This window comes from Electrona antarctica (genome assembly GCF_951216825.1).
Source record: "Electrona antarctica genome assembly, contig: scaffold_56, whole genome shotgun sequence".
NCBI lineage: Eukaryota > Metazoa > Chordata > Actinopteri > Myctophiformes > Myctophidae > Electrona > Electrona antarctica.
In genome coordinates this window covers 449,488-477,427 of record NW_027638622.1, presented here as the reverse complement: position 1 = coordinate 477,427, position 27,940 = coordinate 449,488, and the positions used below count along the sequence as shown (strand labels likewise).

At 50.5% G+C, this 27,940-nt stretch overlaps 1 protein-coding gene across 1 annotated transcript in view; it reads left to right on the top strand.

Annotated features, from left to right (window-relative positions):
* Window positions 1–27,940, top strand: part of LOC306917900 (glutamate receptor-interacting protein 2-like) — a 70,772-nt gene that overhangs the window by 21,720 nt on the left and 21,112 nt on the right. Inside the window, exons 5-8 of the mRNA XM_079530796.1 lie at window positions 1,620–1,765; window positions 4,511–4,591; window positions 7,122–7,185; window positions 26,326–26,471. Of these exons, the coding sequence (XP_079386922.1) occupies window positions 1,620–1,765; window positions 4,511–4,591; window positions 7,122–7,185; window positions 26,326–26,471 (437 nt within the window). The remainder of the gene's footprint in view (window positions 1–1,619; window positions 1,766–4,510; window positions 4,592–7,121; window positions 7,186–26,325; window positions 26,472–27,940) is intronic.

The following is a 27,940-nucleotide window of genomic DNA, read 5'->3' as shown; positions in this document are numbered from 1 at the left end:
TGTGAAGTTGGGAAAAACTGTTTTTTTTTTGTTGATCAAAGTCAGGGCTGGACTGGGTCAAAACTTTGGCCCAGACCGGCTCACCACAACCGGCAAGCAGATACTCTGAGATACTCTCAGTATCTGAAGTACAGGCCTGCTCAAAGTCAGATTTCGACACATCAGGGAAAATGACCCATGTCTAAAATGTCATATCCTACATGTTGGTGACTTGCCAATGGATAGAATCATCATCATCATCAAACTATATCATCAAACTATAATCATCATCAAACTAATGTCTGTGTGTCTGTCTGTGTGTCAGAAACACTCACATAGCTCCACACTGCCTGCACCAAATCACTCCCACTTTTCACACATAATTGACCATAATAATATGGAGGTCTTAACGAAGCCCTTTTTCACCCTTTTTAACAAATTATAGATTAATAATGAATTTATTAGTGAATTAAAAATGCGCTCAGGGCGCAGTACCCTCTGCGGCCACAAGGAGCTCCTCACTGCCTGCACCAATCACTCCCACTTTTCACACAGGCATTGACCATAATAATATGGAGGTCTTAGCCCGTCTCCTCTGCTCCCACCGCAACACAACAAACAGTGGCCTATACAATATTGCGCCTGGCCCACCGCTCAGACTGCCTATCTGCACACACACACACACACACACACACACACACACGCTGACGCCCCTTGCTTATCTTATGTTGCTGCATCGCGCTGGAGCCACTGCTGCTTCCACATCCACCACTTCCGACATCAACAGCCCACGTAAACTTTCCAAACTACGCGCGTGTGTGTGTGTGTGTGCAAACTACTTTCGCTGTGCACTCGCGTGCGTGTGTGCACACGTGGACAAGCGCACATTTTCTGTGTAGCGTGCGTGTGTGCGTGCGTGTGTGTACGCCTGGCCAGGTGCACATTTTGAGTGGGGGATGCAACCGTCTTCAGTTCGTGCGGCTAAACACAACACAAGATACAACTGTCTTCCCTCTCCCACCCCCCCCAACACACACACACACACACACACACACACACACTCAGCGTGAAGTGGCTACAGCGCACGCTCCGGCGAAAACGGCTAATCTACAAGCTCACAACATCACAGGTTGCAAAAGCCATGAGTTCTCTCAAGCCAAAGCTCAAAATTGACACCATTTTGTACGCAAATGCACCTGCAATTGGATCTGTGCGACTTACCAAATATATCTGGGAGTACCTGTGCGACTGTCCATACTTTCTGTGGTGCATGTCAAACTGGGGGTCCTTGATACTTTTCAAATAGGGGTCTGTGGGCTAATAAGTGTAAATGTTGCGGTCCTTTCCATGAAAACGTTTCCCTACCATGCATTTGTATGAATACATTCATGTTATACTGCTGTTTTTATTTATTACAAAAACACACACAAATATATTATACAAGTTGAAATATATCAGAACGGGTAAGGACTAGTGTGAATAATTTAGCAAAGAAAATTGTCTGAAGTTTTATAATTTTTTTCTAAAATGGTGGCTGTGGGTAAAATGAACCAAATGTCTTGGGGGTAAATTGAGCCAATTTTCTTCATGTGAATCACATCTTTGCTACTCAAATCATAAGTGTTTTTGTGTGCGTGTAGGTGTGGTCTCCTCCAGCTTGGGGACAGACTGCTGTCAATCAATGGTGTCCCCACAGAGGATGGGACGCTAGAAGAGGCTCACCAGCTGCTGAGGGACGCCGCTCTGGCCAATAAGGTCGCTCTGGAGGTGGAGTTTGATGTGGCAGGTACTGCTCTGAGCCAATCAGGTCGCTCTGGAGGTGGAGTTACATGGACTTTATAGGGATGCACTGATTGGGACATTCTGGACCGATACAGAGGTTTAAAATATATAATATATTATATATATATATATATATAATTATATTATTTTAAATTATAATTTGACCGATATAGAGCGTGGCACTTTTATGACGACGAGTGGCCCGGAAGGGAATTCCCCGTTCATTTCCCCGTAGACGTTCATTTCCCCCGTAGACGTTCATTTCCCTGTAGACGTTCATTTCCCGTAGATGTTCATTCCCCCGTAGACGTTCATTTCCCCCGTAGACGTTCATTTCCCCGTTGACGTTCATTTCCCCCGTAGACGTTCATTTCCCGTAGACGTTCATTCCCCCGTAGACGTTCATTTCCCCCGTAGACGTTCATTTCCCCGTAGACGTTCATTTCCCCCGTAGACGTTCATTTCCCCGTAGATGTTCATTTCCCCCGTAGACGTTCATTTCCCCCGTAGACGTTCATTTCCCCGTAGATGTTCATTTCCCCGTAGACGTTCATTTCCCCCGTAGACGTTCATTTCCCCGTAGACGTTCATTTCCCCGTAGACGTTCATTTCCCCCGTAGACGTTCATTCCCCCGTAGACGTTCATTTCCCCGTAGACGTTCATTTCCCCGTAGACGTTCATTTCCCCCGTAGACGTTCATTTCCCCGTAGACGTTCATTTCCCCCATAGACGTTCATTTCCCCCGTAGACGTTCATTTCCCCGTAGACGTTCATTTCCCCGTAGACGTTCATTTCCCCCGTAGACGTTCATTTCCCCCGTAGACGTTCATTTCCCCCGTAGACGTTCATTTCCCCATAGACGTTAATTTCCCCGTAGATGTTCATTTCCCCGTAGACGTTAATTTCCCCCGTAGACGTTCATTTCCCCGTAGACGTTCATTTCCCCCGTAGACGTTCATTTCCCCCGTAGACGTTCATTTCCCCCGTAGACGTTCATTTCCCCGTAGATGTTTATTTCCCCCGTAGACGTTCATTTCCCCCGTAGACGTTCATTTCCCCGTAGACGTTCATTTCCCCGTAGACGTTCATTTCCCCGTAGACGTTCATTTCCCCCGTAGACGTTCATTTCCCCCGTAGACGTTCATTTCCCCGTAGACGTTCATTTCCCCGTAGACGTTAATTTCCCCGTAGACGTTCATTTCCCCCGTAGACGTTCATTTCCCCCGTAGACGTTCATTTCCCCCGTTCAAATAATTAGAAAGAAGAACCAGCTGCATTATTATCATCTGTGGGGGTCTGTGGGGGTCATTATTATCATCTGTGGGGGTCTGTGGGGGTCATTATTATCATCTGTGGGGGTCATTATTATCATCTGTGGGGGTCATTATTATCATCTGTGGGGGTCTGTGGGGGTCATTATTATCATCTGTGGGGGTCTGTGGGGGTCTGTGGGGGTCATTATTATCATCTGTGGGGGTCTGTGGGGGTCTGTGGGGGTCATTATTATCATCTGTGGGGGTCTGTGGGGGGTCATTATTATCATCTGTGGGGGTCTGTGGGGGTCATTATTATCATCTGTGGGGGTCTGTGGGGGTCATTATTATCATCTGTGGGGGTCTGTGGGGGTCTGTGGGGGTCATTATTATCATCTGTGGGGGTCTGTGGGGGTCATTATTATCATCTGTGGGGGTCTGTGGGGGTCATTATTATCATCTGTGGGGGTCTGTGGGGGTCTGTGGGGGTCATTATTATCATCTGTGGGGGTCTGTGGGGGTCTGTGGGGGTCATTATTATCATCTGTGGGGGTCTGTGGGGGGTCATTATTATCATCTGTGGGGGTCCACTATAACTGCCTCTGTGTCAGTTTCAGCGCAGTAGTTTAGGTAGGAACCAACATTCTCTAAGGCGGAACTATTGTGTTCTGAGTCGTTCGTTTCTGCCCGGACACATTTAACATATATAACAGACCTGTCTGTCTGTTCTCCCCCTATAGAGTCTGTAGTTCCCAGCAGTAAACTACCTGTCTGTCTGTCTGTTCTCCCCCTATAGAGTCTGTAGTTCCCAGCAGTAAACTACCTGTCTGTCTGTTCTCCCCCTATAGAGTCTGTAGTTCCCAGCAGTAAACTACCTGTCTGTCTGTCTGTTCTCCCCCTATAGAGTCTGTAGTTCCCAGCAGTAAACTACCTGTCTGTCTGTTATTCCCCCATAGTCTGTAGTTCCCAGCAGTAAACTACCTACCTACCTGTCTGTTCTCCCCCTATAGAGTCTGTAGTTCCCAGCAGTAAACTACCTGTCTGTCTGTCTGTTATTCTCCCATAGAGTCTGTAGTTCCCAGCAGTAAACTACCTGTCTGTCTGTTATTCCCCCATAGAGTCTGTAGTTCCCAGCAGTAAACTACATGTCTGTCTGTTTATCCCCCCATAGAGTCTGTAGTTCCCAGCAGTAAACTACCTGTCTGTCTGTTATTCTCCCATAGAGTCTGTAGTTCCCAGCAGTAAACTACCTGTCTGTCTGTTATTCCCCCATAGAGTCTGTAGTTCCCAGCAGTAAACTACCTGTCTGTCTGTTATTCTCCCATAGAGTCTGTAGTTCCCAGCAGTAAACTACATGTCTGTCTGTCTGTTCTCCCCCTATAGAGTCTGTAGTTCCCAGCAGTAAACTACCTGTCTGTCTGTCTGTCTGCTCTCCCCCTATAGAGTCTGTAGTTCCCAGCAGTAAACTACCTGTCTGTCTGTTATTCTCCCATAGAGTCTGTAGTTCCCAGCAGTGGGACATTCCATGTCAAACTACCCAAGAGGAGAGGAGTGGAGTTGGGCATCTCCATCAGTGGTGAGTTATACCAAACACGAGCACTGGGGGGCAGCGTTGCTCTACCTTAGAACAACACAGTTATACCAAACACGAGCACTGGGGGGCAGCGTTGCTCTACCTTAGAACAACACAGACCACACATCTCTTTTATCAGTGAAAGTCTGTGATGTCATTTAAATCAAATGCACTGAAGCAGCTCATTAATTATGCATGACAAATAATGCTCACACCCAAGACTTAGATTACATTGTTGTCGTTGGATAATATTTTGTCCACAATTCCATCCATGCTGTATTGATGTTGGTACCATTAAGAGAGATAAACGTAAGTGTTGATTGACTCACCATACTAAATAAATGCCAGGGTGGTGAAATTACACCATGGCATGCGCCACACTGATGCTGGATAATTCTTGCAGTGACTGGGATGCTTGTCCAGACATTTTTTGGAGGGAAATGAATCATTCAGTCATGTTGGTGTAATGGAAATGGACACGGGTGAATTTTGTGGTAACCGGAACAATGGGACCTGAGAACATTGCAGTGCCAACCATTATTTAAAATATTTCATCTTATATCTACATTTATTTTACAAATTAGGGGATATATATATATATATATATATATATATATATATATATATATATATATATATAGCATTTTTATTGCTACAAAACTTGCGATCGCCGATTTGACAGTACTTTTGGCAATAAACAAGCGTTTGAATGTTACATTTACTTATTTTTTTACATTTTGGAACCACAAGGTTTAGGTGCCCAAACTGGACCCTAACCCTAACCCACACTGGACCACCGTGGCTAGAAAATGAAACCTGTTTTTTGTGGCCCACTTACCCTACCCCCTTAGACAGCACTTACCCTACCCCCTTAGACAGCACTTACCCTACCCCCTTAGACAGCACTTACCCTACCCCCTTAGATAGCACTTACCCTACCCCCTTAGATAGCACTTACCCTACCCCCTTAGATAGCACTTACCCTACCCCCTTAGACAGCACTTACCCTACCCCCTTAGACAGCACTTATCCTACCCCCTTAGACAGCACTTACCCTACCCCCTTAGACAGCACTTACCCTACCCCCTTAGACAGCACTTACCCTACCCCCTTAGACAGCACTTACCCTACCCCCTTAGACAGCACTTACCCTACCCCCTTAGACAGCACTTACCCTACCCCCTTAGACAGCACTTACCCTACCCCCTTAGACAGCACTTACCCTACCCCCTTAGATAGCACTTACCCTACCCCCTTAGACAGCACTTACCCTACCCCCTTAGACAGCACTTACCCTACCCCCTTAGACAGCACTTACCCTACCCCCTTAGACAGCACTTACCCTACCCCCTTAGACAGCACTTACCCTACCCCCTTAGACAGCACTTACCCTACCCCCTTAGACAGCACTTACCCTACCCCCTTAGATAGCACTTACCCTACCCCCTTAGACAGCACTTACCCTACCCCCTTAGACAGCACTTACCCTACCCCCTTAGACAGCACTTACCCTACCCCCTTAGACAGCACTTACCCTACCCCCTTAGACAGCACTTACCCTACCCCCTTAGACAGAACATACCCTACCCCCTTAGACAGCACTTACCCTACCCCCTTAGATAGCACTTACCCTACCCCCTTAGACAGCACTTACCCTACCCCCTTAGATAGCACTTACCCTACCCCCTTAGACAGCACTTACCCTACCCCCTTAGATAGCACTTACCCTACCCCCTTAGACAGCACTTACCCTACCCCCTTAGACAGCACTTACCCTACCCCCTTAGACAGCACTTTTTAGACTTAGATAGCATTTGAAACAGACTTATAGCATGTCATGTAGACAGCACAATAATTGCATTGTATGTAGTCATAGCACTTCATAGTATATATGTACAGCATAGTATAGTATATATGTATAGTTTATATGTATAGTGCCATTATATAGATATGTTCTAGTTACGTTCTTAGCTTACGCATGTTTCTTGATAAATGCATTTTATATATGTGATGTATTCCCATGCTTTTTTGTTCTTAATGTAATGTAAATCGCTCTGGATTAAGAGCGTCTGCTAAATGCCTAAATTGTAAATTGTAAATTGTAACGTTGATCAAAATAACAATTATTGTACATTCTCTGTAGACTTTATGTAAATTAACTTAAGTAATGCAGATGTTTAACAATAAATTAACTCTTGCTCATTGCTCAACATTTTTGTCACCGCTAAACCCCTTATCTCTAAACCCCTTATCTCTAAACCCCTTATCCCTAAACCCCTTATCCCTAAACCCCTTATCCCTAAACTTCTTTGCCTTTTTTTACTATTTTGAAAAACATTTTTGAATAGTTCCAACTAGCCAAACGTTGACACACTGTGAGCTGGTAGACTGGCCATTTGAACTATTCAAAAATGTTTTGCAAAATAAGAAGAAGTCTAGGGATAATGGGTTTAGCGGTGACCAAAATGGAGCCAGCATGTAGGAAACCAAATGGACCCGTAGGTGATGTCATTATGTCATTATGTCTCCACAGCATGTAGGAAACCAGGCAAGCCTCTGATCATCTCTGACATCAAGAAAGGAAGCATCGCTCACAGGTACGTGTCATCTTCATCATCTTCATCATTTATTTTATTTATTTATTTATTTGACAGGGACAAAGCTCATTAATCAACATGTCAGTTTTCACCTCAATGTAAATGGGCCAGAGTTAGCCAAAGCTAATTTCCATCTGTAGTCCCTGGGCAGGCTCTTAAAAAATTAATGATAAAAGAAAGACAGTGTATAGTGTGCCAGCACACAACACCATGCGTTGATGCCATGTGTGCAATGTGCTAGCACCGAACACTGTCCGTACAAAAACACAATACAATACAGTACACTACAGGAACAGATCAACATGGTACAGGGGACAGAACAACTACATAGTGAAGTGAATAATGACACCGGTGAGAAATACTAAATAGTACTGATAGTTACTCATGATTACAGATTTGAATTGTTTTTAGCCACCTTTTCAGGTTGAATTTGAAGGTCAGATAGTTGGAGGTCTCTCTTACTTCTGTGGGGAGACTGTTCCAGTGATGGGTCTGTGGAGTTACGTGAAAAATACACACCGACAGTGTTTTTGGTGTTCAGATGCAAACATGAGTTCCTCAGCCAATCAGATACGTGGCCCATGGCTGCAGTTAATTTATCTGCTGCTAGTTGTTTGTTTTTAGCGTGTATATAAAGAACTGTGTCATCGGCATACATTTGTATGGAGACAGTTGGACAGACGGAAGGCAGATCATTTATATATAAACTAAACAGGATAGGGCCCAGTATTGATCCCTGAGGAACTCCAATGTTACAGTTAAGATATGTTGACTGAGTACCAGTACCAATACGAACACTTTGGTTCCTGTTTGTTAAATATGAGTGCATCCATTTGACTGCTTCTTTAGAGAAGTTAAAGAAGGAGAGCTTTGAGGAGTACCTGATGGTGTACAGTGTCAAATGCCTTTTTTGAGGTCCAAAAATACAGAGCCCACTATGCCTCCTGCATCTAACTTAGACTTTACACTTTCCAGAAAGTAACAGTTCATCTGAGTGGTCCCCAGCCCTAAAAATGGGTGTTACAACAGCCTTTTTCCAGGTACATGGAAAAATGCATTGGTTGATTGATAGATTTATCAGGTGAACTAGAGGACAGATTAGGGCGTCCTTGTGTGTTTTTAGAAATGTGTCCATATTGTAAGCGTCTTTCGCTTTTGAGTCTCTTAGGGAGCTCATAATATCCAACACTGCAGATTCGGTAATTTCTCTTATCCTGAAAATAGGCTTGTCATCCTTAATAGGAGTACATGTTAACATTCTAGTGGGGAAGCTTTGGGCCAGCTCCTCCACTGAATTTATAAAGAATCTATTCAAAGTATTTGCTATGACATCATGATCTGTAGTTAAATTTCCATTCACTTTTAGTTCATATTCCTTTGTTTTCTGATCCTTGTTTCTCCCGGTTAATTTATTAAGGTTTTACCAAATCAATTTCCCGTTTCCTCTTGCATCTTCAAATACTTTAATAAAAAAAATCAGCTTTTGCTTTCCTAAGGTTCCTAACTACCTTATTTCGAAGGCTTGTAAAAATCTGCCTATCACTACTGAGACCTGTTTTAAGTGATCTCTTTAAAGCAAAATCTCGCTCTCTCATCTGCTGCCAGAGGGCACCATTGAGCCATGGCAGGGTGTTTTTTCTAGGTCTAGCCTTTACAATCCTAATGAATGGCATATTACTCTGTTAACAGTTCACAAAAATCACAAAATTATGACTGCCACTATCTACATCCTGACTACATAAAATATTAGACCAATCTGTTTGTTTTAGAGCCCTGTCAACATTATTAGTTTCATTTTTTGGGATTCTCTGATGAGAGGATTTAGATTTTTTTAAATTATCAAAGCGTTTACTGGTGAGTTTCCTCACCAGTAGTGTGATGTTGTGGTCCGACATACCAGTTATCAGATTATATGTTTTTGTTATTCTTTCAGGCCTATTTGTGAACATTAAATCAATTTGAGTCTGAGAGGAATTTGTTATTCGAGTTGGACCTTTCACCAACTGGGTGAGATTAAACTTGTCCGTTATCGCCTTAAGGTTTTTCCGATTTGATTTATCATCCCAATTACAATTAGTGTCGCCAAAAAGTAGCAGCTCCTTTTTGTTATCGCATTCTTTAAGCATTGTATCTAAGTATTCAAAAAACGAACTGTTGGCTGAGGGTGGTCTATATAAACAGATCATAATAAAAGACATTTCTGGGGTCAGTGTAATATTCAGCCCAATGCATTCGAAATCTATTTCATGATGTGACCATTCAATAAGACTACATTTAATTGTGTTTTTTAACACTCCCCCTCCCACTTTCCCCCCTATTCTATCCCTCCTAAACAGATTATATCCAGGAAAGTCAATAGCTGCTATAGAGGAGTTTTTGTTTAACCATGTTTCTGAAAGGCCTAAAAAGTCCAGGTTAGAATCGGACAGCAACAGCGCACTGAATATTTAAATGTCCACCCAGTAGTCCCGTTGGTTTGGATTTTGGGTCCCAGACAATTTTTGCATGATTGAGAGTTTTAAAGATTTTCGTCTTGCGGTGTTTCTTGATGGGTGGGAGCACGCTCTGCCCGCACACCAGTAGGCCTTGATGGGTGGGAGCACGCTCTGCCCGCACACCAGTAGGATGGGTGGGAGCACGCTCTGCCCACACACCAGTAGGCCTTGATGGGTGGGAGCACGCTCTGCCTTCACACCAGATGATGGGTGGGAGCACGCTCTGCCCGCACACCAGTAGGATGGGTGGGAGCACGCTCTGCCCGCACACCAGTAGGCCTTGAATGGTGGGAGCACGCTCTGCCCGCACACCAGTAGGCCTTGAATGGTGGGAGCACGCTCTGCCCACACACCAGTAGGCCTTGAATGGTGGGAGCACGCTCTGCCCGCACACCAGTAGGCCTTGAATGGTGGGAGCACGCTCTGCCCACACACCAGTAGGCCTTGAATGGTGGGAGCACGCTCTGCCCGCTCACCAGTAGGCCTTGAATGGTGGGAGCACGCTCTGCCCGCACACCAGTAGGTGATGGGTGGGAGCACGCTCTGCCCGCTCACCAGTAGGATGGGTGGGAGCACGCTCTGCCCGCACACCAGTAGGATGGGTGGGAGCACGCTCTGCCCGCACACCAGTAGGATGGGTGGGAGCACGCTCTGCCCACACACCAGTAGGATGGGTGGGAGCACGCTCTGCCCGCTCACCAGTAGGATGGGTGGGAGCACGCTCTGCCTTCACACCAGTAGGATGGGTGGGAGCACGCTCTGCCCGCACACCAGTAGGATGGGTGGGAGCACGCTCTGCCCGCACACCAGTAGGATGGGTGGGAGCACGCTCTGCCTTCACACCAGTAGGATGGGTGGGAGCACGCTCTGCCCGCACACCAGTAGGATGGGTGGGAGCACGCTCTGCCTTCACACCAGTAGGATGGGTGGGAGCACGCTCTGCCCGCACACCAGTAGGATGGGTGGGAGCACGCTCTGCCTTCACACCAGTAGGATGGGTGGGAGCACGCTCTGCCCGCACACCAGTAGGATGGGTGGGAGCACGCTCTGCCTTCACACCAGTAGGATGGGTGGGAGCACGCTCTGCCCGCACACCAGTAGGATGGGTGGGAGCACGCTCTGCCCGCACACCAGTAGGCCATTCATGGCATACTGGTGTGAAGGTGGCAGCTCGACAGAGTGCATTTCTAGTTTATTCTGAATTTGAGCCACGGACCACCTGATGACATTTAGCCTCTCAGACCCATCTGAGCCACGGACCACCACCTGATGACATTTAGCCTCTCAGACCCATCTGAGCCACGGACCACCATCTGATGACATTTAGCCTCTCAGACCCATCTGAGCCACGGACCACCACCTGATGACATTTAGCCTCTCAGACCCATCTGAGCCACGGACCACCGTTTGATGACATTTAGCCTCTCAGACCCATCTGAGCCACGGACCACCGTTTGATGACATTTAGCCTCTCAGACCCATTTGAGCCACGGACCAGCACCTGATTACATTTAGCCTCTCAGACCCATTTGAGCCACGGACCACCATTTGATGACATTTAGCCTCTCAGACCCATTTGAGCCACGGACCACCTGATGACATTTAGCCTCTCAGACCCATTTGAGCCACGGACCACCATTTGATGACATTTAGCCTCTCAGACCCATCTGAGCCACGGACCACCTGATGACATTTAGCCTCTCAGACCCATCTGAGCCACGGACCACCACCTGATGACATTTATCCTCTCAGACCCATCTGAGCCACGGACCACCACCTGATGACATTTAGCCTCTCGGACCCATTTGAGCCACGGACCACCATTTGATGACATTTAGCCTCTCAGACCCATCTGAGCCACGGACCACCACCTGATGACATTTAGCCTCTCGGACCCATTTGAGCCACGGACCACCATCTGATGACATTTAGCTTCTCAGACCCATTTGAGCCACGGACCACCATCTGATGACATTTAGCTTCTCAGACCCATTTGAGCCACGGACCACCATCTGATGACATTTAGCCTCTCAGACCCATTTGAGCCACGGACCACCATCTGATGACATTTAGCCTCTCAGACCCAAAACTAAAGAATATTTTGTTGTTGTTGGATAAGATTTTGTCCATAATTCCATCTTGTATCTGTTGTTACCATTAGGATAGTTAGCAGGCAAACGTTGATCAAAATTCTCCTACATTCTCTAGTTGCGTAGACTTCCGGTAAATTAAGTAGCAGATGTTTAACAATTTACCTCTTGAGAGCGTAACATGAAACCCCCGGTGGTCCCCGGACCCCCGGTGGTCCCCGGACCCCTGGTACCTCCTCAAGGACCCCCGGTGGTCCCCGGACCCCCGGTACCTCCTCAAGGACCCCCGGTGGTCCCCGGACCCCCGGTGGTCCCCGGACCCCCGGTACCTCCTCAAGGACCCCCGGTGGTCCCCGGACCCCCGGTGGTCCCCGGACCCCCGGTACCTCCTCAAGGACCCCCGGTGGTCCCCGGACCCCCGGTGGTCCCCGGACCCCCGGTGGTCCCCGGACCCCCGGTACCTTCTCAAGGACCCCCGGTGGTCCCCGGACCCCCGGTACCTCCTCAAGGACCCCCGGTGGTCCCCGGACCTCTGGTTTACAGGGTATCTGTTCTGAAATGGTTCCGTTTAAAGTTGTGTAACTTTCATCCTCATGTGGAGTCTCGCTCGACACACGTTCTGAAATATTGATCAGTGAGCTGATGGAGTACAGCCAGCTCAGTGGCTGAGTGGTTAGAGTGGCCTCCCTGAGACCGAGAGGTCGGCGGTTCAAATCCCACAGCCAGCTCAGTGGTGAGTGGTTAGAGTGGCCTCCCTGAGACCGAAAGGTCGGCGGTTCAAATCCCACAGCCAGCTCAGTGGCTGAGTGGTTAGAGTGGCCTCCCTGAGACCGAGAGGTCGGCGGATCAAATCCCACAGCCAGCTCAGTGACTGAGTGGTTAGAGTGGCCTCCCTGAGACCGAGAGGTCGGCGGTTCAAATCCCACAGCCAGCTCAGTGGTTGAGTGGTTAGAGTGGCCTCCCTGAGGCAGAGAGGTCGGCGGTTCAAATCCCACAGCCAGCTTCAGTGGGTGAGTGGTTAGAGTGGCCTCCCTGAGGCCGAGAGGTTGGTGGTTCAAATCCCACAGCCAGCTTCAGTGACTGAGTGGTTAGAGTGGCCTCCCTGAGACCGAGAGGTCGGAGGTTCAAATCCCACAGCCAGCTTCAGTGGCTGAGTGGTTAGAGTGCCAATGCCTCCCTGCTTATTGGCACCCAGTGTCACCCCAATGCTTCCCTGCTTATTGGCACTCAGTGTCACCCCAACACCTCCCTGCTTATTGGCACCCAGTGTCACCCCAATGCCTCCCTGCTTATTGGCACCCAGTGTCACCCCAATGCCTCCCTGCTTATTGGCACCCAGTGTCACCCCAATGCTTCCCTGCTTATTGTCACCCAGTGTCACCCCAATGCCTCCCTGCTAGGCACCCAGTGTCACCCCAATGCCTCCCTGCTTGGCACCCAGTGTCACCCCAATGCCTCCCTGCTTATTGGCACCCAGTGTCACCCCAATGCCTCCCTGCTTATTGGCACCCAGTGTCACCCCAATGCCTCCCTGCTTGGCATCCAGAGTCACCCTAATGCCTCCCTGCTTATTGGCACCCAGAGTCACTCCAATGCCTCCCTGCTTGGCACCCAGTGTCACCCCAATGCCTCCCTGCTTATTGGCACCCAGTGTCACCCCAACACCTCCCTGCTTATTGGCACCCAGTGTCACCCCAATGCCTCCCTGCTTATTGGCACCCAGTGTCACCCCAATGCTTCCCTGCTTATTGGCACCCAGTGTCACCCCAATGCCTCCCTGCTAGGCACCCAGTGTCACCCCAATGCCTCCCTGCTTGGCACCCAGTGTCACCCCAATGCCTCCCTGCTTATTGGCACCCAGTGTCACCCCAATGCCTCCCTGCTTATTGGCACACAGTGTCACCCCAATGCCTCCCTGCTTGGCATCCAGAGTCACCCTAATGCCTCCCTGCTTATTGGCACCCAGAGTCACTCCAATGCCTCCCTGCTTGGCACCCAGTGTCACCCCAATGCCTCCCTGCTTATTGGCACCCAGTGTCACCCCAATGCCTCCCTGCTTATTGGCACCCAGTGTCACCCCAATGCCTCCCTGCTTATTGGCACCCAGTGTCACCCCAATGCCTCCCTGCTTGGCATCCAGAGTCACCCTAATGCCTCCCTGCTTATTGGCACCCAGAGTCACTCCAATGCCTCCCTGCTTGGCACCCAGTGTCACCCCAATGCCTCCCTGCTTGGCACCCACCCAGTGTCACCCCAATGCCTCCCTGCTTGGCACCCACCCAGTGTCACCCCAATAACTCCCTGCTTGGCACCCAGTGTCACCCCAATGCCTCCCTGCTTGGCACCCACCCAGTGTCACCCCAATGCCTCCCTGCTTGGCACCCAGAGTCACCCCAATGCTTCCCTGCTTGGCACCCAGTGTCATCCCGATGCCTCCCTGCTTGGCAACCACCCAGTGTCACCCCAATGCCTCCCTGCTTGGCAACCACCCAGTGTCACCCCGATGCCTCCCTGCTTATTGGCACCCAGTGTCACCCTAATGTCTCCCTGCTTGGCACCCACCCAGAGTCACCCCAATGCCTCCCTGCTTGGCACCCAGTGTCACCCCAATGCCTCCCTGCTTGGCACCCACCCAGAGTCACCCCAATGCCTCCCTGCTTGGCACCCAGTGTCACCCCAATGCCTCCCTGCTTGGCACCCACCCAGAGTCACCCCGATGCCTCCCTGCTTGGCACCCACCCAGTGTCACCCCAATGCCTCCCTGCTTGGCACCCAGTGTCACCCCAATGCCTCCCTGCTTGGCACCCAGTGTCACCCCAATGCCTCCCTGCTTGGCACCCACCCAGTGTCACCCCAATAACTCCCTGCTTGGCACCCAGTGTCACCCCAATGCCTCCCTGCTTGGCACCCACCCAGTGTCACCCCAATGCCTCCCTGCTTGGCACCCAGAGTCACCCCAATGCTTCCCTGCTTGGCACCCAGTGTCATCCCGATGCCTCCCTGCTTGGCAACCACCCAGTGTCACCCCAATGCCTCCCTGCTTGGCAACCACCCAGTGTCACCCCGATGCCTCCCTGCTTATTGGCACCCAGTGTCACCCTAATGTCTCCCTGCTTGGCACCCACCCAGAGTCACCCCAATGCCTCCCTGCTTGGCACCCAGTGTCACCCCAATGCCTCCCTGCTTGGCACCCACCCAGAGTCACCCCAATGCCTCCCTGCTTGGCACCCAGTGTCACCCCAATGCCTCCCTGCTTGGCACCCACCCAGAGTCACCCCGATGCCTCCCTGCTTGGCACCCACCCAGTGTCACCCCAATGCCTCCCTGCTTGGCACCCAGTGTCACCCCAATGCCTCCCTGCTTGGCACCCAGTGTCACCCCAATGCCTCCCTGCTTGGCACCCAGAGTCACCCCAATGCCTCCCTGCTTGGCACCCAGTGTCACCCCAATGCCTCCCTGCTTGGCACCCAGAGTCACCCCAATGCCTCCCTGCTTGGCACCCACCCAGAGTCACCCCGATGCCTCCCTGCTTGGCACCCACCCAGAGTCACCCCGATGCCTCCCTGCTTGGCACCCACCCAGAGTCACCCCGATGCCTCCCTGCTTGGCACCCACCCAGAGTCACCCCAATGCCTCCCTGCTTGGCACCCACCCAGTGTCACCCCAATGCCTCCCTGCTTGGCACCCACCCAGAGTCACCCCGATGCCTCCCTGCTTGGCACCCACCCAGTGTCACCCCAATGCCTCCCTGCTTGGCACCCACCCAGAGTCACCCCAATGCCTCCCTGCTTGGCACCCACCCAGAGTCACCCCGATGCCTCCCTGCTTGGCACCCACCCAGAGTCACCCCGATGCCTCCCTGCTTGGCACCCACCCAGAGTCACCCCGATGCCTCCCTGCTTGGCACCCACCCAGAGTCACCCCGATGCCTCCCTGCTTGGCACCCACCCAGAGTCACCCCGATGCCTCCCTGCTTGGCACCCAGCATCAGTGCTTGTACATCATGTCCAGAGTCTGTCCTTGTACGTCATGCTGTCTCACGCTACAGAAACAGGAGCTCAGTTGACTGACCTGTGGGTCACTTGGCAGCTGAACCGTTGCTTTCCAAGGCTTCTAAACACCCTCTCCCCCCCCCCCCCCCCCCCATCTGAACCGTTGCTTTCCAAGGCTACTAAACAACCCCCCCCCCCCCCCCCCCCCCCCATCTGAACCGTTGCTTTCCAAGGCTACTAAACAACCGGACCTCTGGTTTAGGGTATCTGTTCTGAAATGGTTCCGTTTAAAGTTGTGTAACTTTCATCCTCATGTGGAGTCTCGCTCGACGCACGTTCTGAAATATTGATCAGTGAGCTGATGGAGTACAGCCAGCTCAGTGGCTGAGTGGTTAGAGTGGCCTCCCTGAGACCGAGAGGTCAGCGGTTCAAATCCCACAGCCAGCTCAGTGGATGAGTGGTTAGAGTGGCCTCCCTGAGACCGAGAGGTCAGCGGTTCAAATCCCACAGCCAGCTCAGTGGATGAGTGGTTAGAGTGGCCTCCCTGAGACCGAGAGGTCAGCGGTTCAAATCCCACAGCCAGCTCAGTGGATGAGTGGTTAGAGTGGCCTCCCTGAGACCGAGAGGTCGGCGGTTCAAATCCCACAGCCAGCTCAGTGGCTGAGTGGTTAGAGTGGCCTCCCTGAGACCGAGAGGTCGGCGGTTCAAATCCCACAGCCAGCTCAGTGGCTGAGTGGTTAGAGTGGCCTCCCTGAGACCGAGAGGTCGGCGGTTCAAATCCCACAGCCAGCTCAGTGACTGAGTGGTTAGAGTGGCCTCCCTGAGACCGAGAGGTCGGAGGATCAAATCCCACAGCCAGCTCAGTGGCTGGGTGGTTAGAGTGGCCGCCCTGAGACCGAGAGGTCGGCGGTTCAAATCCCACAGCCAGCTCAGTGGTTGAGTGGTTAGAGTGGCCAGAGTGGCCTCCCTGAGGCAGAGAGGTCGGCGGTTCAAATCCCACAGCCAGCTTCAGTGGCTGAGTGGTTAGAGTGGCCTCCCTGAGGCCGAGAGGTTGGTGGTTCAAATCCCACGGCCAGCTTCAGTGACTGAGTGGTTAGAGTGGCCTCCCTGAGACCGAGAGGTCGGAGGTTCAAATCCCACAGCCAGCTTCAGTGGCTGAGTGGTTAGAGTGCCAATGCTTCCCTGCTTATTGGCACCCAGTGTCACCCCAATGCCTCCCTGCTTATTGGCACCCAGTGTCACCCCAATGCCTCCCTGCTTATTGGCACCCAGTGTCACCCCAATGCCTCCCTGCTTATTGGCACCCAGTGTCACCCCAATGCCTCCCTGCTAGGCACCCAGTGTCACCCCAATGCCTCCCTGCTTGGCATCCAGAGTCACCCTAATGCCTCCCTGCTTATTGGCACCCAGAGTCACCCCAATGCCTCCCTGCTTATTGGCACCCAGAGTCACCCCAATGCCTCCCTGCTAGGCACCCAGTGTCACCCCAATGCCTCCCTGCTTGGCATCCAGAGTCACCCTAATGCCTCCCTGCTTGGCACCCAGTGTCACCCCAATGCTTCCCTGCTTATTGGCACCCAGAGTCACCCCAATGCCTCCCTGCTTATTGGCACCCAGTGTCACCCCAATGCCTCCCTGCTTATTGGCACCCAGAGTCACCCCGATGCCTCCCTGCTTATTGGCACCCACCCAGTGTCACCCCAATGCCTCCCTGCTTGGCACCCACACAGAGTCACCCCGATGCCTCCCTGCTTATTGGCACCCACCCAGTGTCACCCCAATGCCTCCCTGCTTGGCACCCACCCAGTGTCACCCCAATGCCTCCCTGCTTGGCACCCAGTGTCACCCCAATGCCTCCCTGCTTGGCACCCAGTGTCACCCCGATGCCTCCCTGCTTGGCACCCACCCAGAGTCACCCCGATGCCTCCCTGCTTGGCACCCACCCAGAGTCACCCCGATGCCTCCCTGCTTGGCACCCACCCAGTGTCACCCCAATGCCTCCCTGCTTGGCACCCAGTGTCACCCCAATGCCTCCCTGCTTGGCACCCAGTGTCACCCCAATGCCTCCCTGCATGGCACCCAGTGTCACCCCAATGCCTCCCTGCTTGGCACCCACCCAGTGTCACCCCAATGCCTCCCTGCTTGGCACCCAGTGTCACCCCAATGCCTCCCTGCATGGCACCCAGTGTCACCCCAATGCCTCCCTGCTTGGCACCCACCCAGTGTCACCCCAATGCCTCCCTGCTTGGCACCCAGTGTCACCCCAATGCCTCCCTGCATGGCACCCAGTGTCACCCCAATGCCTCCCTGCTTGGCACCCAGTGTCACCCCAATGCCTCCCTGCTTGGCACCCACCCAGAGTCACCCCAATGCCTCCCTGCATGGCACCCAGTGTCACCCCAATGCCTCCCTGCTTGGCACCCACCCAGAGTCACCCCGATGCCTCCCTGCTTGGCACCCACCCAGTGTCACCCCGATGCCTCCCTGCTTGGCACCCAGTGTCACCCCGATGCCTCCCTGCTTGGCACCCAGTGTCACCCCAATGCCTCCCTGCTTGGCACCCACCCAGTGTCACCCCAATGCCTCCCTGCTTGGCACCCACCCAGAGTCACCCCGATGCCTCCCTGCTTGGCACCCACCCAGTGTCACCCCGATGCCTCCCTGCTTGGCACCCACCCAGAGTCACCCCAATGCCTCCCTGCTTGGCACCCACCCAGAGTCACCCCAATGCCTCCCTGCTTATTGGCACCCACCCAGAGTCACCCCAATGCCTCCCTGCTTGGCACCCACCCAGAGTCACCCCGATGCCTCCCTGCTTGGCACCCAGCATCAGTGCTTGTACATCATGTCCAGAGTCTGTCCTTGTACGTCATGCTGTCTCACGCTACAGAAACAGGAGCTCAGTTGACTGACCTGTGGGTCACTTGGCAGCTGAACCGTTGCTTTCCAAGGCTTCTAAACACCCTCTCCCCCCCCCCCCCCCCCATCTGAACCGTTGCTTTCCAAGGCTACTAAACAACCCCCCCCCCCCCCCCCCCCCCCATCTGAACCGTTGCTTTCCAAGGCTACTAAACACCCCCCCATCTGAAGATATATTGTTGGAACGATCTTTCAAAAATGGCAGATCTGTGCCGCGCTGTGAGCTGTGAGCTGTGAACTGTGAACTGTGAGCTGTGAGCTGTGAGCTGTGAACTTGTAGATCTGCTATTTTTCAACAGCTAAAGTATAACATAATGCTTTAAACTCAGCGCTGTAATAGCGGGTCGGCCGGCGGGTCGGCCGGCGGGTCGGCCGGCGGGTCGACCGGCGGGTCGGCCGGCGGGTCGGCGAACCCAGAATAGCCTCTAAGCCGCCACGCAGACACCACACAGACCGGCTGTTCTCAGGACAGATCTACAAGCTCACCACGCGCCCCCCCCCTCACCACGCGCCGCCCACGCCACATGCTGTGAGCTTGTAGGTCGGGTTACTTTTGGTTTGCGAGCGAGCAGCATTTAAACTCTGGGCATTAGGGCTATTAGTGTCACGTGTGTGTGTGTGTGTGTGTGTGTGTGTGTGTGTGTGTGTGTGTGTGTGTGTGTGTGTGTGTGTGTGTGTGTGTGTGTGTGTGTGTGTGTGTGTGTGTGTGTGTGTGTGTGTGTGTGTGTGTGTGTGTGTGTGTGTGTGTGTGTGTGTGTGTGTGTGTGAGAGCATTAGTGTCACCTGGCTGATGGATCCCTCTTTGACATGAAGACGCTAATAGGATTATTGGATGCTGTGCACGTCACAAACAAGGCCGCCTCATCAGTGTCCATTCCCTGGGTGGGGTTGGTGAAAGGGTCCATTTGTACACTCTCAGAGTTAAATTAACAGTGATTTTACAATATAAATTGGGGGTCCCAGAGATAGAAATGCCATTAAATGGGGGTCCGTAGACTAAATGCAAGTCAAACTGGGGGTCCTTGAAATTAAACGGGTTGAGAATCACTGCTAGAGCCGTATACAGCTTCTCTTATGGGGGTCCCTGGCATATATTTTCAAAATGTGGGGTCCGCGGGCCGATTAATGTCAACTTGGGGGTCCTTGACGTGGAAACGTTTGGGAAACACTGCCCTAGAGCGGTTTGTAACAAAAGGTAAATGGTGCATTTATATAGACTTTATCCAAGGCACATTCACCCATTCACACACCTTTACATAGATTGTGCATCACATTCACCCATTCACCCATTCACACACACACACACACACACACACACACATTCATACACCTTTACATAGATTGTGCATCACATTCACCCATTCACACACACATTCACACACCTTTACATAGATTGTGCATCACATTCACCCATTCACACACACATTCATACACCTTTACATAGATTGTGCATCACATTCACCCATTCACACACACATTCATACACCTTTACATAGATTGTGCATCACATTCACCCATTCACACACACATTCACACACCTTTACATAGATTGTGCATTACATTCACCCATTCACACACACACATTCACACACCTTTACATAGATTGTGCATTACATTCACCCATCCACACACACATTCACACACCTTTACATAGATTGTGCATCACATTCACCCATTCACACACACATTCATACACCTTTACATAGATTGTGCATCACATTCACACACACATTCACACACCTTTACATAGATTGTGCATTACATTCACCCATTCACACACACACATTCACACACCTTTACATAGATTGTGCATCACATTCACACATTCACACACACATTCACACACCTTTACATAGATTGTGCATCACATTCACACATTCACACACACATTCACACACCTTTACATAGATTGTGCATCACATTCACCCATTCACACACACATTCACACACCTTTACATAGATTGTGCATTACATTCACCCATTCACACACACATTCATACACCTTTACATACATTGTGCATTACATTCACCCATTCACACACACATTCACACACCTTTACATAGATTGTGCATTACATTCACCCATTCACACACACACACATTCACACACCTTTACATAGATTGTGCATTACATTCACCCATCCACACACACATTCACACACCTTTACATAGATTGTGCATTACATTCACCCATTCACACACACATTCACACACCTTAGCATGATTAGCATACATCTTAGGCCCCACCCCTCCCTACTGATTAGCATACATATTGGGCCCCGCCCCTCCCTACTGATTAGCATACATATTAGGCCCCGCCCCTCCCTACTGATTAGCATACATATTAGGCCCCGCCCCTCCCTACTGATTAGCATACATCTTAGGCCCCGCCCCTCCCTACTGATTAGCATACATCTTGGGCCCCGTCCCTCCCTACTGATTAGCATACATCTTAGGCCCCGCCCCTCCCTACTGATTAGCATCCATCTTAGGCCCCGCCCCTCCCTACTGATTAGCATACATCTTAGGCCCCGCCCCGCCCTACTGATTAGCATACATATTGGGCCCCGCCCCTCCCTACTGATTAGCATACATATTAGGCCCCGCCCCTCCCTACTGATTAGCATACATATTAGGCCCCGCCCCTCCCTACTGATTAGCATACATCTTAGGCCCCACCCCTCCCTACTGATTAGCATACATATTGGGCCCCGCCCCTCCCTACTGATTAGCATACATATTAGGCCCCGCCCCTCCCTACTGATTAGCATACATATTAGGCCCCGCCCCTCCCTACTGATTAGCATACATCTTAGGCCCCGCCCCTCCCTACTGATTAGCATACATCTTAGGCCCCGCCCCTCCCTACTGATTAGCATACATCTTAGGCCCCGCCCCGCCCTACTGATTAGCATACATCTTAGGGCCCCGTACTACTTATTAGCATACATCTTAGGCCCCGCCCTACTTATTAACATACATCTTAGGCCCCGCCCTACTTATTAGCATACATCTTAGGGCCCCGTGCTACTTATTAGCATACATCTTAGGCCCCGCCCCTCCTTACTGATTAGCATACATCTTAGGGCCCCGCCCTACTGATTAGCATACATATTAGGCCCCGCCCTACTGATTAACATACATCTTAGGCCCCGCCCTACTGATTAGCATACGTCTTAGGCCCCGCCCTACTGATTAGCATGCATCTTAGGCCTGGCGCGGTCCGAACACTTCGGGTCGGGTTTGGTCGGGTTTGGGCAGAGTTTGAGAACTCTAGTCCGAGGTCAGTCTGGAGCCGTGTGGAAGTCCATATATGGACAGAAGTGACATCACATACGATGACGTCATTGTTGATGACGTGCGATTTGACTCGGCTGGACTTAAAAGCAGGTCACACAGAAAGAGACGTAGCCTACCGACAAATATTATAGAAGGAAGAACATTTGGAGCTTAATATTATAATATATATTATTAATAATATTCTGCTGTTCTAGTCAATCAGGTTTTAAGAAGGTTTTTCAACAATACCTCCAGTGTTTCACACTTATATTCTCGGCGTGTGGAAATGGCGTCCGCCAGCATTCCTGTCTCTGAAGAGCACTTCCTGTGTTCCATCTGTATGGATGTGTTCACCGATCCAGTCGCCACTCTGTGTGGACACAACTACTGCAAAGCCTGTATCACACGTTACTGGGACACTAGTGACGTGTGCAAGTGTCCACTGTGTCAAGAAACCTTCAATAACAGACCAAACGTATCCGTCAATACTTTTATTTCTGAAATGGTTCATCAGTTCAGGAACCACAAGTTGAAGGAAGAATATGAAGCAAAGACTGAGGCTGAAATCCAGCAGATGATCCAGGAGAAACGAAGATTCAGGATGTCAAACGCTCAGTAGAGCTCAGCAGGAAAGATGCAGATTCAGTCATTGCCGTCAGTGTGCAGGTCTTCACTGCTCTGATCAGCTGTATTCAGAGAAGCCAGGCTGAGCTCATTGATGTGTTTGAAGAGAAGCGGAAAACAACAGAGAAACAGGTTGAAGACTTCATCGAAGATCTGCAACAGGAAATCACTCGGTTAGAGAAGAGAAGCTCTGAGTTGAAACAGATCTCACACTCTGAAGACCACCTCCTCCAGAACTTCACCTCCATCAACACCCCTCCACCCACCAAGGACTGGACAAAGGTCAATGTCCATCAGTCTTCACATGTGGGGACAGTGAGGACAGCTGTGTCTCAACTCGAGAAGACACTCAGTCAAGAGATGAAGAAACATGTGTGATGTTGAGCTGAGGAGGATCCAACGATATGAGGTGGATGTGACTCTGGACCCTGATACAGCACATCGCACACTCATCCTGTTTGAGGATGGAAAACAAGTGAGTCATGGAAACGTAAGAAAGGATCTCCCAGACAACACAGAGAGATTCTATCCATGTGTCAGTGTCTTAGGAAAGCAAAGCTTCTCCTCAGGAAGGTTTTACTATGAGGTTCAGGTTGGAGGGAAGACTGAGTGGACAATAGGAGTGGTCAGAGAGTCCATCGACAGGAAGGGATTAATCACACTGTGTCCCAACAATGGTTTCTGGACTATAGGGTTGTGGAATGGAAATTAGTACTGGGCTGCTGGCCCTGCTGTCCTCCTCCCTGTAAGAGAGGAGCTCCAGAAAGTGGGAGTGTTTGTGGATTATGAGGAGGGTCTGGTCTCCTTTTATGATGTGGAGACCAGAGTTCACCTCTACTCCTTCACCAGCTGCTCCTTCACTGAGAGACTATATCCACTCTTCAGTCCTGAGCTTAATGCTGGTGGTAGAAACTCTGCTCCTCTCATCATCTCTCCTGATGGGGACCCCCTTCATCTCTCCTGTCAACATGGCGTGATGACCTCAATGGGGACCCCCTTCATCTCTCCTGTCAACATGGGGTGATGACCTCAATGGGGACCCCCTTCATCTCTCCTGTCAACATGGGGTGATGACCTCAATGGGGACCCCCTTCATCTCTCCTGTCAACATGGCGTGATGACCTCAATGGGGACCCCCTTCATCTCTCCTGTCAACATGGGGTAATGACCTCAATGGGGACCCCCTTCATCTCTCCTGTCAACATGGGGTGATGACCTCAATGGGGACCCCCTTCATCTCTCCTGTCAACATGGGGTGATGACCTCAATGGGGACCCCCTTCATCTCTCCTGTCAACATGGGGTGATGACCTCAATGGGGACCCCCTTCATCTCTCCTGTCAACATGGGGTGATGCCCTCAATGGGGACCCCCTTCATCCTGTCAACATGGGGTGATGACCTCAATGGGGACCCCCTTCATCCTGTATTCAAATGGGAGGGGGGGTCGGCGGGCGGTCCTCCGATATCACTGACTTTGATTGATTGATTGAAAACTCTACCCCTGAGCCACTGCCAGCCACAAAAAATATAACTTTTGAAAATAGCCGATCTACAAGCTCAATGCGTCACATCGTGACTTCCACATTTCACCCCCCAAAATGAACCAGAAGCAACGTTGCCTATTTATAATAATTGTGCCCATTGCCAAGAAAAAACCTGTTACCTGTCTCAACGATTATCGACCTGTTGCTTTGACTTCTGTTCTCATGAAATGCCTGGAGAAATTGGTTATTTTTTATATCAAGAGCATCATCCCTGCTAACATTGATCCATTACAGTTTGCTTACTGTTCAAATAGATCTGTGGACGACGCGATCTCTCTTGCTTTACACACTGCCCTGGTACACACTGCCCTGGTACACACTGCCCTGGTACACCTTGAAAAGAAAAACTCTTATGTCAGACTACTGTTCATAGATTACAGTTCCGCATTCAACACTATTGTACCATCTAAATTAGTGTTGAAACTCAGTGGCCTTGGTGTGGGCAGCTCCATCTGTAATTGGCTATTTGATTTTCTGACAGGCAGGCCCCAGTGTGTACGCATAGGAGAGAGATGCTCATCCACAGTTCTCACCAGAACCGGTGCGCCCCAAGGCTGCTGCCTCAGTCCTCTGTTGTACAGTTTGTTTACGTTTGATTGTGTCGCCAGATGTGGGAATAACAGCGTAATTAAATTTGCGGATGATACCACAGTGATCGGTTTAATAACCGACGGTGATGAGAGGGCCTATAGGAGGGAGATAGAAGATCTAACTCTATGGTGCGATAACAACAACCTCTCACTTAACACCAATAAGACCAAAGAAATCATTGTAGACTTCAGGAAGTCCAAAGGTATCCACACCCCCATTTCCATCAAAGGGTCATCTGTCGACATAGTTGATAACTTTAAATTCCTGGGCATACACATCACAGACACATTCACATGGTCACTCAACACCGAGTACATCCTCAAGAAGGCGCAGCAGCGACTGTACTTTCTGAGGCGCCTTAAAAAGTTTGGCCTAAGTACAAAAGGACTAGTGAACTTTTATCGCTGTATAATTGAAAGTGTCTTAACTGGCTGTATCACAGTGTGGTACGGTAACACGACCGCTCAGGACCGCAACAGGTTGCAGAGGACCGTTAAAACAGCAGCTAAAATCATCGGTAACACAGAACTACCCAGTCTCCACAACATCTACAACACTCGTTGTATGAAAAAAGCCCACAACATCATCAAAGACACCAGCCATCCCGCAAATACCCTGTTCAAACAACTCCCTTCCAAAAAACGCTACCAGAGCATCAAATCTCGCACCACCCGTCTCAGCAATAGTTTCTTCCCCCAGGCAGTCAGGCTGCTGAACAGCTGACCTTGAACTGTATTGCACTGTTTTGTCACCCACTTGCACTTTGTCTGTGTTTTTGTATTTTTCTTTGCACTATAGATGTTTGTCTATGTCCTGTGTTATAAGATTGAGAATGCTCTGAGCAAAATGATTTTCATTGTATTTATACTTGTATTTATACATATGACAAATAAACCTGAACCTGAACCTGAACCGGAACCTGAACCTGAACCTGAACCTGAAATTAAATGAAATTAAATTAAATTAAATGAAATGAAATGATTACTATATTTACCCAGGGTATCTGGGCTAAGCTCAAGAACTTGTTTCCAGCCAGGCCCTGCTCATAGAACACATTTCATCGTAGTGGTTCAATGCCTTGTTCAAGGGCACTTCAGCGGTGGTAATTTTAACGTGTCGGACGGCTGATTCGAACTGGCGACCTTCCGGTATCAAGACCGCTCCACAATCCGTTCGGCCACCGCTGCTAAGGACGTCTCCACACGTCTTCTCAATACAACCGTGGGGTATAAAATACATCTGGAGACGTCTTTATGTCCTTTTAAATGATATAAAACGGGATCGATTTTCTTGTTTTGTTTTTTGCCTGGCCATTCCTTCTTCTGTTCTGTCTTCATTTCTGTCTCAACCAATCATCTCGTTTGGAATATAAACGCTTCTAAAGAGAGATCAGATGTGACAGCGCGAGGTATTAACGGAAGTGTGTGTGTGTGTGTGTGTGTGTGTGTGTGTGTGTGTGTGTGTGTGTGTGTGTGTGTGTGTGTGTGTGTGTGTGTGTGTGTGTGTGTGTGTGTGTGTGTGTGTGTGTGTGTGTGTGTGTGTGTGTGTGTGTGTGTGTGTGTGTGTGTGTGTGTGTGTGTGTGTGTGTGTCTCTCTCTCTCTCAGGACGGGCACCCTGGAGCCCGGTGACCGTCTCCTGGCCATCGACAGTGTCCGTCTGGAGAACTGTTCCATGGAGGACGCCATGAGCATCCTGACCCAGGCTGAGGACATGGTCAAACTGAGGATCCAGAAGGACGAGGACAATATGGGTAGGTTACCTCTAACTGACCCTAACCCTCCATGAGCATCCTGACCACCCATGGGTAGGTTACCTCTAACTGACCCTGACCCTCCATGAGCATCCTGACCACCCATGGGTAGGTTACCTCTAACTGACCCTAACCCTCCATGAGCATCCTGACCACCCATGGGTAGGTTACCTCTAACTGACCCTAACCCTCCATGAGCATCCTGACCACCCATGGGTAGGTTACCTCTAACTGACCCTGACCCTCCATGAGCATCCTGACCACCCATGGGTAGGTTACCTCTAACTGACCCTAACCCTCCATGAGCATCCTGACCACCCATGGGTAGGTTACCTCTAACTGACCCTAACCCTCCATGAGCATCCTGACCACCCATGGGTAGGTTACCTCTAACTGACCCTGACCCTCCATGAGCATCCTGACCACCCATGGGTAGGTTACCTCTAACTGACCCTGACCCTCCATGAGCATCCTGACCACCCATGGGTAGGTTACCTCTAACTGACCCTAACCCTGACCCTCCATGAGCATCCTGACCACCCATGGGTAGGTTACCTCTAACTGACCCTAACCCTGACCCTCCATGAGCATCCTGACCACCCATGGGTAGGTTACCTCTAACTGACCCTGACCCTCCATGAGCATCCTGACCACCCATGGGTAGGTTACCTCTAACTGACCCTAACCCTCCATGAGCATCCTGACCACCCATGGGTAGGTTACCTCTAACTGACCCTAACCCTCCATGAGCATCCTGACCACCCATGGGTAGGTTACCTCTAACTGACCCTGACCCTCCATGAGCATCCTGACCACCCATGGGTAGGTTACCTCTAACTGACCCTAACCCTCCATGAGCATCCTGACCACCCATGGGTAGGTTACCTCTAACTGACCCTGACCCTCCATGAGCATCCTGACCACCCATGGGTAGGTTACCTCTAACTGACCCTGACCCTCCATGAGCATCCTGACCACCCATGGGTAGGTTACCTCTAACTGACCCTAACCCTCCATGAGCATCCTGACCACCCATGGGTAGGTTACCTCTAACTGACCCTAACCCTGACCCTCCATGAGCATCCTGACCACCCATGGGTAGGTTACCTCTAACTGACCCTAACCCTGACCCTCCATGAGCATCCTGACCACCCATGGGTAGGTTACCTCTAACTGACCCTAACCCTGACACTCCATGAGCATCCTGACCACCCATGGGTAGGTTACCTCTAACTGATCCTGACCCTCCATGAGCATCCTGACCACCCATGGGTAGGTTACCTCTAACTGACCCTAACCCTCTATGAGCATCCTGACCACCCATGGGTAGGTTACCTCTAACTGACCCTAACCCTCTATGAGCATCCTGACCACCCATGGGTAGGTTACCTCTAACTGACCCTAACCCTGACCCTCCATGAGCATCCTGACCACCCATGGGTAGGTTACCTCTAACTGACCCTAACCCT